Genomic DNA, 11,521 nt, shown 5'->3' on the forward strand with positions numbered 1-11,521 from the left:
AGCTCTTCTCTTACAGCTTAAGAGATGAATTTTCATCCTGTAGAACTTCTCCTGAACCTGAATCCAGGTAAATTAGCAGCTTCCTGGATAAAGGCGGATTACAAAAGAATTACAAAAAAGATATCTGGTAATTTCCAGAGGAAATAATGAGTGGATGAGGTTGCTTTGGGGAAATGGGAAGGTATTAGGAAATGGTATTGGGAGTAGGAAGGAGCTAGCGGTACTAATTCATTTGCCGGAATTTCTTGAAAAATAGGGTCTCAAAAGTTATCTGGAAACATTTAATTGAACGTGACAGAACACAGGCTCCTTCCTCCTTTTATTAAAGCATTTGATGTTTTGCCTTTTATAACACTTCATGTGTGGTAATGTGGCATTATCCACGCAGATCATTAGTATTTTCCATGATGTTTTGGTTAGGATAAAATCAAAGAATGATGCTTTCTTATTGCAGATTCTCACATTGAGGAATGATTTAACTTTTTTTTTTCCTGCTATTCAAGTTATGACAACAGGTGCAGACACTTGACGGCGCAGCAAACAGAAGAGAAGCTTACACAGAAGACCCCATACGTGGTCCGCTTCCAGATGGAAAAGGGGGTGGAGCCTTTTCAGGATATGGTATATGGCTGCTACCAGAACGAGGTAGCAAGTGTGGAGGGTGACTTTGTGATAATGAAGAGCGATGGTTTCCCTACATACCACCTTGCCTGCGTTGTTGATGATCATGAGATGCGTGTGAGCCATGTGCTTCGTGGAGAAGAGTGGCTTACCTCCACACCCAAACACCTTCTGCTCTACAAGGCCCTTGAATGGACCCCACCTCAGTTTGCCCACCTCCCTTTACTTCTTAACAAGGATGGCAGCAAACTCTCCAAGCGGCAGGGAGATACTTTGGTTGAACATTTTGCCAAGAGAGGTTACCTGCCTGAAGCTTTGCTGGATTTAGTGACAAACTATGGCTCAGGATTCAAAGGTAATGGGAGAAATGTTGAATTATTTGGCAGAGTAAGGTTATATGTGAGTTCAGGCTCTCTTGGGGGAGGGTGCAACAGGAGAGAAGGACAAATAAGTACCATAAGAATAGCCCTACTGGGTCAGACCAATCAAGCCCAGTAGCCCGTTCTCACGGTGGCCAATCCAGGTCCCTAGTACCTGGCCAAAACCCAAGGAGTAGCAACATTCCATGCTACCGATCCAGGAAGTACCGTATGGCCCATTATAATGTATACTGGACTTTTGCACTGTCCCAATATTTCAGAGGCAAAAGGCAGAGAAACCAAGCAAAATGTATGTGTGTGTTTTTCCATCTTCCCACAAATCAGCCAGAACAGACAGACTTCCTTCTGCTAATGCAAGGCAACATTAATGGGATCTAATATGCAATAAAACATGTTAACTCACTAACACATTAGTAAACGTTGTTGTGGCTGGTCAATCACTCAATAAGCAACAAAGTCCAAGTTAGAAAGACATCTTGTCGGCCCCTAATGCAGGTTACATTGGAGAGGCAGAGGGAGAAGAGCAACGGACTGGGCTCTGGCTTGAAGACAGGAGGGTGCCAGGCTCTGGGATAAGGAGATCTCAGGTAGCTGAGGGGTGGGGGGGAGAAGTGAGAAATATCGGGCACCTGTTGGGCTGGAGATAGCAAGATGGGGGATAATGAGTTTTGATGGCGTGGCTAAAAAGGAAGCGGGGTTTTGGATTTGAGGAGGGAGCAGGGTCCTATCTTATTTTTGAAGAAGTCCTCTGAAAGCCTTTCCCAGTGGCTGGCCACAGTTAATCTTCATTACGTTTCTACACCAAGAGTTGTCCTCCTTCTTCTCTCACCCCAAATATGGATGGTAATAACATTTGCCTTCAGAAAAATGTTATTTCAATTTGTTCGTGTTTTAAGAAAAGGGGATCTCTAGTGGCTGCCAAGATTTTGGAGCAAACTGGAGTCTTTCGGGTTATGAAGTCTTTTAAAGGATGAGCATGATGGTGAGAGAGAAAATGAGTGTTTGAGATGACAGATCCTTTTTCAGACGTGACTGATAATTTCATTCTGTCTTCATGTGTCACATCTTTCTCTCCAGTGCTGGGAGTTGTAGCAAGCTGGCTTTGACCTTTTCCCCTTCTAAGGAAGTAATATATGGATCTTTTCTAGAAAATCGGATGGGCAGAGTCCTGGAAGAGCTTTTGACAGAGTTTGATATCAGCAGAATTACTACACATTCAGCTTGCTTAGATCTGGAGAAACTGCCAGAATTTAACAGGTGAGAGAATGTTGTGATTAGAGGGATCTGGGAAGGTTTCAAGGTTTATTAAATATTTGATGAATCGCTGAATCTGTTTACAAAGCGATGTACATAATTATAAAATAGGATAGAGTTTTAAAAAATACAAAATACATGAACATTGAGATTAAGACAGGACAAACATTAGTTGGAAGGGGAGGAGGGTAAAAAGATGCATCTGTTATATCAAGAAAGACAAATAAGGGAAAAAACAAAAGGAAACAGGGTAGTTAAGAAAAAAAATATCATAAAAGTCAAAAAAGGTTTAAATGATAAAAGCATCTTTAAAAAGGTTTTTTTAAAAGAAGGGATATCTTTTTCGTTTTTGATGTGTTGAGGCAAAGAGTTCCACCATTGGGGACCGATTACAGAAAACATGTCTGATCTTCGTGTACCTATTATTTTTAGAGAAGGAACAACTAATAGATTTTGAAAAGATGATCTGAGTGTACGCGCAGAGCTGTGAGGAATTAGCATTCTTGATATAAACTGGGCTTCGTTGCAAGCCAAAGTTTTAAATATAAGCAACATAACCTTCAACCATATGCGATGGCTAATAGGGAGCCAGTGAGCGTCAATAAATAACGGTGTAACATGATCATATTTTCTAGCGTTATAGATCAATTTAATAGCAGTATTTTGGATAATTTGCTTTTCTTTTTGAGTAATGTTAAGTAGTAAAGAATTACAATAATCCATTTTAGCTATTACTAGTGAGTGAATCAAAATATTGTGCGATTTTGGCTCAAGAAATTTGGCAATAGATCGTATTAAGCGTAGTTTATAAAAGCATGTTCTAACTATGTTATTGATATGGTCTTTGAATACTAATTTAAGCTGCCAAACTGTGATAAAGCAGTGGGCAGATCCCGTGAGGAGCGAGATGACTTGTGGTGCTTTCCTAGCCACTGCTAAGCATGAACATATCGACCATGACACCTAAATCCTTTTCCTGAACACTGGAACCTTGCCTCATGTATCTGTTGTTTCAGTTTCCCTTCCCTACGTCCATCACTTTGCACATCTTTATCTTTTGATGCTATTTTTGGGTGCCCGGTCTCGTAAGCTTCTATTGCAGCTTCTCACAATCCTCTAGTGATTTAACCATTTTGAATAACTTTGTGACATCAGCAAAATAATCACTTCACTCGTCCTAGCATCGGAGCTGTGGGGACCCCCCACTCGCTGCCTTTCTCCATGGAGAGCATTGGTTATGGAACTCTACTTAGATTTTTAATCCCATGACTTTTTAATTTTCTCAAGAGCTGTTCATGAGGTACATTGCTTTTCCTATACCACTTTTAACTATTATGTTGGAGCAAAGCAGTGTACATTCTAAAATTAAAATATTGGAAAAGAACTACAAATTAACTCCCCCTCCCACCTTTAACAAAGCTGCTTTAGGCTTTTTTATCCTGTCGTGGCGGAAAAAACTCTTGACACTCATAAGAACGTAAGAATAGCCTTACCGGGCCAGACCAGTAGCCCATTCTTACGGTGGCCAATCCAGATCCCTAGTACCTGGCCAAAACCCAAGGAGTAGCAACATTCCAGAATCTCAAAGATTAGCAAGATTCCGGAACCCTAAATAGTAGTGACATTCCATAAAGAATCCCCAAAGAGTAGCAAGATTCTGGAATTCCCGGAGTACCAACATTCCGTGCTACCGATCTAGGGCAAGAAGTAGCTTCCCTCATGTCTTTCTCAATAAGACTATGGACTTTTCCTCCAGGAACTTGTCCAAACCTTTCTTATAACCAGCTACGCTATCCGCTCTTAGCACAACCTCTGGCAATACGTTCCACAGCTTAAATATTCTCTGAGTGAAAAAATATTTCCTCCTAGTGGTTTTAAAAGTATTTTCCTGTAACTTCATGGAGTATCTCCTAGTCTTTGTAATTTTTGACGGAGCGAAAAATCAATCCACTTGTACCCGTTCTACTCCACTCAGGAATTTGTAGACTTCAATCCTATCTCCCCTCAGCCAACTCTTTTCCAAGCTGAAGAGCCCCATCAGGCAACAAATGAAAAAGACAATATGGCTGACAGCAGTCCTAAGTAAGAAATTTGCTCTATCCCCCAACTCTTCAGGGGGCAAAAATACTAATAACCAACATTTACCCGTAGTGCAGAAAGGACCACAAGAGAGCCAAGACCAAAACTCCCCACCCCAGATTTACTCTAATAGGGGAACAGCTCCAGAGATCTTGACTCTTATAACTTCTGCCCCCCCCCCTTTAAACTTGTAAAGAACCGACCCTTCTCTGCTCATGAATTTCATTTATCACAACCTTCTGCTGTCTGTCCTTCAACCTGTGTATAATCTAGTCTACACCTAAGGACAGCTTCAACTGTATTGCCAAGGGTGTCTGCTTTCATCATCCAGGTTTCACCTGAGCCGCCACATTGAATCGGAGAGTCTGCGGCCTCAACTTGTGAGGGAGCTTCAGGCTGAAGTGGAAAAGGTTCATGGAGACCAATTGCTGGACCCTAAGGTTCTGGAAAAGGGGTATATCGAGAAAACCCTCATGTTGCGTAAGGTAAGAGGCTTTCTGATTGGGTATCATTCCATTCAGCAGATTTGTATTGAAATGACAAGTGATGAAAAATGCATGCCGGTTCATTGCCCTACTGGGTCAAGCCCAGTATCCTGTTTCCACAGTGGCCAATCCAGGTCACAAGTATCTGGCAGTTTAAAGCTCATTTAACCAGCAGTTTGCTGTACAAGATAAGTGTTGCTGATTTGAAAAACAAAACTGTTAACTGAAAAAAATTGAGAAAATATATAGTAGTTTATTTATGCAATAAGCTTGATTGATATTGAAGCATAGACATTGATTATAAAACTACAAAAAGATAAGGGATGGGATGGAGGCAATGGTATAAATGATTATTGGTAAAATTGAACAGAATGTGGACTTGGGATAACGTATGTTATGTGAGGTCCTATGCACTGACAATTGTCCATTGTGTATGATGTACCATCCTCCTAGTTTATCACTTGAGGGCTTACTAATTGGGTTTGTGAGAAAAAGAAAAACAGGATATAAAAATATTTTCATATGAAAAGAAAAGGAGTTCTTAGGTACAGTGATACCAAAATATCATAATATAAACTGATTATAAAATAATCCTTTAAACATATTTATTGCAAAAAACCAAATAGTAGCAACTTTCCATGCTACCAATCCAGGGCAAGCAGTCTCAATAGCAGACTATGGACCTTTCTTCCAAGAACTTGTCCAAACCTTTTTTAAAACCATCTACGTTAACCGCTGTTACCACATCCTCTGGCAGTGCATTCCAGAGCTGTGAGAGATTTTCTACAACAGGTCATGGTTGTCTGATCTTTGGTCACAGGGTTTTCCGGCTCTACACTGCCTGATGTCTTTTTTAAAGATCTACTGTGCCACTCTGATGCCTGGATAATGTCTAACTTGACTGGAGCTGAAGGCCACTGGAAATGGTGGCCGCTGGTGATAGCGATGGGCACACATGCGCTTTAAAAAAACTCAGGAGAGATGTTCAGTCTCTCTCGCTGCCAACCAACAACCTCCCCCCCCCCCTGCAGCAGGAGAGATGCCGATTCTCTCCCACTGCCAACCAACAACCCCCACTCTCTCCCGCCACAAACAACCCTCCCCTTGCAGCTGGGTGGAGGGAATCCACATCCTTCAGGTCACGCTTGGAGGTAAGGGGGGGTGTTGTATGGCAGTGGGGGAGAATGGGCATCTCGCTGCAAGGGGTGTGTTGTTTGTGGCAGGAGAGATTGGGCATCACTCCCTTTGCAGGGGGTGGGGAGGTTGTTGGTTAGCAGCGGGAGAGAATCGGCATCTCTCCTGCTGCAAAGGGGGGGGGGTTGACGCCGCTGCTGGGGAGGGGTGTTGTGATGCAAGGGGAGAGAATGATCATCTCTCCCGCTGCATCACAACACGGCTTTTTAGCAGTCTCTGACACTGCCATGCCAGGATTTAAAACGGTGCACTCACTGTACCTGGACCATTTGCTTATTTTTCTAGCTAAAAGCTGATGCCGCTTTTAGAAAATGTCTCGGCAATTTTTAAGAATCCACTGGAGGGCTCATTTCAGTGTTGACGAGCCCATTTGCATTTCATTATCGGAGACTGCTAGAAACCTCGCTAAAGACAGAGATAATCTGTTTTGATAATCAGCCGCTAAAATGTGTGCAGGCTAAACCATCAGAAAACAGTTTAGTGACTGCGTTAAAGTTTTGAGAATCTGGGACTCTATGGCAAGGTTAATTTCTGGAACTTTTAGATTTGAACACATCGCTCCTTTTCTTAAAGAACTGCACCAGTTGCCAATTGAGTATTGTATTCGTTATAAATTGTTCCTACTTGTTTTTAAAACATTGACTAGCAGGAAACCTCCAGTTTTGTTAGACTCTCTTTGTATTTATCGACCAACATGGAACTTATGTTCCTTGATCAGTAACGCCCTGGTGGTCCCATCTGTTCATGAAATTCACCGCGAGCAATATAGGAAATCTGTTTTCTATGTGTGTGGACCACAGTTATGAAACCAATTACCTGCAAGGACTTGGTGATGACTGTTTCAAGATTCGGTTGAACATGTTTTTGTGTAGGGAGGTATATCAATGCTGATTTTCTAGATTTTTAAAAGTGTTTTGAAGTTTAATTGTTGTTTTAATGTATTTGTATGTTTTCAATTATGTATGTTTGTTGGAAATGTTCATAGAGCGGAATATACATTTTTAAAATAAATAAAGCACTGAGGGAATGCTAGGAACAGACTTTGAATTGTCCATGTTGTGTGTAAAAACAATTCCTGTATTCCTAAAACAGTTTTCTTTGAACAACTTGTATGAGATACAGTATAGAGGTGGTCTGATAAAAGAATATAGTGGTGTCAGATTTGCCACCTGGGTGTGTACAGTTTTTGGGTTTTTTTTTTTAAAACTATTATATTTTTAGAAACGTAACACTTATAGGTGGGAGTGTGTGACGTAGGAGTTAGAGCTACAGCCTTAGCACCCTGAGGGTTCAAATCCCTCACTGCTTCTTGTGACCCTAGGCAAGTCACTTAATCACCCCATTGCTCCAGGTACACTAGGTAGAGTTTGAGGAAAATATGATAAAGTACCTGAATGTAAACCATTTTGTCACAGATGGTAAAATGACTGTCACAAAGCAGCTGTGTATTCATCCAACCCTCTGAATTTAAGAGTTGGCACTCAGGCTGATTTTGCTATGTTAAATGATAAAGCATCACTGTTGGCTCCGAGATCCTTGAAGTCGTTTGCACTGCGGAGAAAGGTGGCAATCTCGCGCTCTGTTGTGGCATTATTCTGGTCCTGGCTTAGGAGCAAATGGCAAAATGTGTTTTAAAACTCACTTGCAGAACTTCTGTTTTTCAGGGTCACATAAGCTGTTTGAAGGATTTGGTGTCTCCGTCCTACTCTTTCCTGTGGGTGAGACCCTCGGTGCCACTGGAACAGCTGCAGGCCATCTCCACAGAGTCTGCTGCTATTGGATCGCTGACAATGGGGTGATGGCACAGTGTGTTGCAACAGGGATGGGGACAGGGAAAACTTTGGCCCCATGTCATTCTCTAAAAACTTGAGACGAGAATTAATATGTCTTAGACAAATTGGCAGCTAAATTCAATGATTAAAAAAACCTGCAGAAGCTGCTTTGGGATTTCAATGAACTACTGATAAATAACATCACTTGTGTCTTGTCTGCCATCTGCAAAGTCTTACTGTCACCACATCAGATTTGTCCATCATTGCTGGCATCAAGGAACATTTCGAACGAATAAACACTTATTTTCCTGTTCATCCACTACACATTTTAGGCTCACTTCTACAGCTATGTCTGAAAGACAATCCAATTACCTTCCCAGATGATGTAAAAACATAGGCAAAAATCTTTGGGAAGGTTGTACCAAAACCAGATCAAAATGGATTTAAGAACAGTTTTATTGTCCCTTTTTATACTTTAATAAAAAGATTTAAATATAAAATCATAAATGTTTGCGACAGAGTCCACAGGGATGGGGAAGGGGTGGGGACAAACTTTGTCCCCATGTCATTCTCTGATTGCTGCCTTCATGATTTCTTATCCAGGTTGCTCCGATCAGAGTCTGTTCTAACCATTGATGTGTTAGCTAAGGAACTTAGAGCTCTGCAGGATCAGATGAAGGAAACCAAATTCAGCAGCATTATGAAGGTTTTACGCCTTGCACTCAGCGGCCTGCAGGTAACACTGAGCACAGTTTTAAACTGTACAGTGCCTCTCGACATAGATAGAGGCAGCCAGTTTTGTTTCGTATTTCTATTTATTTATACCCCGCCTTTCCCAAGGAGGGTCACAATAGACTCCATACACAAACAGAATCACATACAGTACAACAAATGTTCTTCAATCTGATATCTCTACCTGTTATTTTTAACAACTAAATCCTCTAGCTTTATTTTTTAATTTTATAGTGTCCCTCTAGACCAGCACAGATGGGTATTATGAACCTCTACCAGCAGATGGAGACTGAGAATGACTGACCTTCAATTCAACCTATAAGTGCCCCTGAAAGCCAGTCTTTTCTCATTCTCAGCAAATGGTAGCTGTGGTTTCAAGTTCAAGTTTATTTAAATTTGATAATTCGCTTATTACAATCTAAGCGAGTAACATTAAAAGAAAAAAAAATATAAAACTTACAACATTAAAATATATATTATACTACATTAAAAGGGGGTATTCGACAGACTGACATTACGGACTGACTAAGATACGTTGGGAAAGAACAAAAGGGGATAAAAGTTACAGAGTATTGTTTCCCAGGAGGGAAGAGAAAGAGTATCAGGAGGGGGGGGGGGAAAAATTTGGTTTAGGGTTTGATAAATTAAAAGAACTGTTTACTTTTTCCTTGGGGTTGGCATGGTTTTGTTCCTCAGATCAATCTAAGGAAAAGAAAAACTCTCTTGTGTCAGGTGTTTTCCTTGCTGGACTTAGGTTGAGGCCTATAGGAATCTCTTTTGCCTGGGGGGGGTGTCGTACTCAGGTGGCCAGGTCCCCCCCCCCTCCTAGAGCCCTGTTTCTAGAGTGAAAATTCAGGTCCAGAGGAAGGCTACTAAAATAGTGTGTGGTGTTCATCATAAGGCATATGGGGACAGACTGTATACTTTGAAGGAAAGACAGGAGAGGGGAGATTTGATAGAGATGTTTAAATACCTACATAATGTAAATGCGCATGAGTTGAGTCTCTTTCATTTGAAAGGAAACTCTGCAATGAGAGGGCATAGGATAAAGTTAAGAGGTGATAGGCTCCGGAGTAATCTGAGGAAATACTTTTTTACGGAAAGTGTGGTAGATGCGTGGAACAGTCTCCCGGAAGAGGTGGTGGGGACAGAGACTGTGTCTGAATTCAAAAGGGCCTGGGATAGGCACGTGGGATTTCTCGGAGAGAGAAAGAGATAATGGTTACTGCGGATGGGCAAACTAGATGGGCCATTTAGCCTTTATCTGCCATCATGTTTCTATGTATTTGAGAGGTGTTGGTCTGTTTGTCTTGCTATTTGTTGACTGGCTTTCAGGGACAGCCTGTTTACAGGTTAAATTGAAGCTCAGTAATTCTTAGTCTCCATCTGCTGGTAGGAGTGTGTAATAACCACCCATTTTGGTAGTCTCCTCTCTGCCTTTCTCATGCACCCTGTGGCATGCCCGCTCTGTCTCCAACAAGCTTACCTTCATCCATGACCTCTTTTATCTCACAAACTCCACCTGCTATCCCTGAGACCTGGATCTGCCCTGAAGAGTTCTTCAGTTGCCGCTTTGTGTGGTGGAAGCTACCTTTTCTCACATACACCTTGTCCAGTTGGTCCGGAGGTGGTATTGGGCTCTTACTCTTGCCTTCTTGTAGATATCAACCCCTCATTCTGCCTCAGTATCACTTAATCTGTGCTTTTATCTTTATATTTTAAACATAATTAATCTTATCCTATTAATTTTAAATTTTTAATGTCTTTTTTAATACAACAGATTGTATTCATTTTTTACTATTTTGTATTTCACTGATTGTCCAGTTTTTCTCTTTTGTGGAAACCGCCTAGAATTCTTTCGATTAAGGCGGTATAGAAAAATAAAGTTATGTTATGGTTAATTAGTATATATATATACATAATATGGATTAATAACATAACACTGTGCATTATCTCTTTTGCAAACATGCTGCTTGTTACAGCTACAAATGTTTAAAATATTGTATTTCTTTCCCTCTTTCCTCACTATGCGTAAGTCTTGTTTGTGGTTGTATGTGGCATGTTTTGTCCCCGAAAGTTGTATGGATTTTAGTTATGTACATCGCTTTGATGTTTGATTAAGCGATCCATCAAATCTTAAATAAACTTGGTAAACTTTTGGAAATAAATACCTAAAAGTGATGTGTTGGACTTGTAAGAGGTAATGAAGAGAGGTCAAGATTTCACCTCTCACATCTGTAGGGAAAACTAGTTATATTGTTTGCCAAGTAAAGTTTATATAAGCACCTCTTTGCTGTACATCACTGCACTTTCTGGCCCAGCACATTACTTTTCTGAACCTGCGCTGAGCCCTCATCACTAGCCAATGAGGCACGGGACGTGCAAGGTGCAATTAGTACTATTATGGGGGCGGTGTCTGGGGTAGAGATGGGCAGGATCTGGCCCATGTCTTAGCCCAGTGTTCTTCAACCGCCGGTCCACGGACCGATGCTGGTCCACAGAATAATTCTTTTATTTCTGCCGGTCCATAGGTGTTAAAAGGTTGAAAAACACTGCTCTAACACACGTCACCAGCAAGTCAAACCGTGAAGGCCCTAGTGCTCGCTGGAAGACTGAGGAGCTCCTCTCCTACTGCTCACATCCAGAACATTCCAGCTGCTCTGTGTACCACCAAAATCACTGAAAGGTAGGTCTTGGCCCAACCGCAAATCCAGCTGGCTTCCAGGGTCACCACTGCTTTTTGATGTACATCACTGCTGTGGTGTCCGATATCAACCTGACCACCTTCCCTGACCTTAAAGGGAGAGTAGTGGGGAAGAAGGGTGACACACAGGTTCCTACAGATGCTCTGCTCCCTGCCAGTGTTGATAGCTGCCCTGGATCTCGTAGCCATTGGTAACAACTGCTGGGACAGTGTCCTAAAATGGCAACAATGGGGCTTATTCTTCCTGATGACAAAAATATTTGAAAAGCAGCATTAAACATTATTAATTCAACACAAGCT

At 41.5% G+C, this 11,521-nt stretch overlaps 1 protein-coding gene across 1 annotated transcript in view; it reads left to right on the forward strand.

The window, feature by feature from the left end:
* Positions 1 to 11,521, forward strand: part of EARS2 (glutamyl-tRNA synthetase 2, mitochondrial) — a 28,675-nt gene that overhangs the window by 16,114 nt on the left and 1,040 nt on the right. Inside the window, exons 4-8 of the mRNA XM_033962956.1 lie at positions 504 to 976; positions 2,150 to 2,258; positions 4,666 to 4,819; positions 7,678 to 7,808; positions 8,389 to 8,521. Of these exons, the coding sequence (XP_033818847.1) occupies positions 504 to 976; positions 2,150 to 2,258; positions 4,666 to 4,819; positions 7,678 to 7,808; positions 8,389 to 8,521 (1,000 nt within the window). The remainder of the gene's footprint in view (positions 1 to 503; positions 977 to 2,149; positions 2,259 to 4,665; positions 4,820 to 7,677; positions 7,809 to 8,388; positions 8,522 to 11,521) is intronic.

Source organism: Geotrypetes seraphini, chromosome 11 (assembly GCF_902459505.1).
Source record: "Geotrypetes seraphini chromosome 11, aGeoSer1.1, whole genome shotgun sequence".
In the NCBI taxonomy this organism is placed as follows: Eukaryota; Metazoa; Chordata; class Amphibia; order Gymnophiona; family Dermophiidae; genus Geotrypetes; species Geotrypetes seraphini.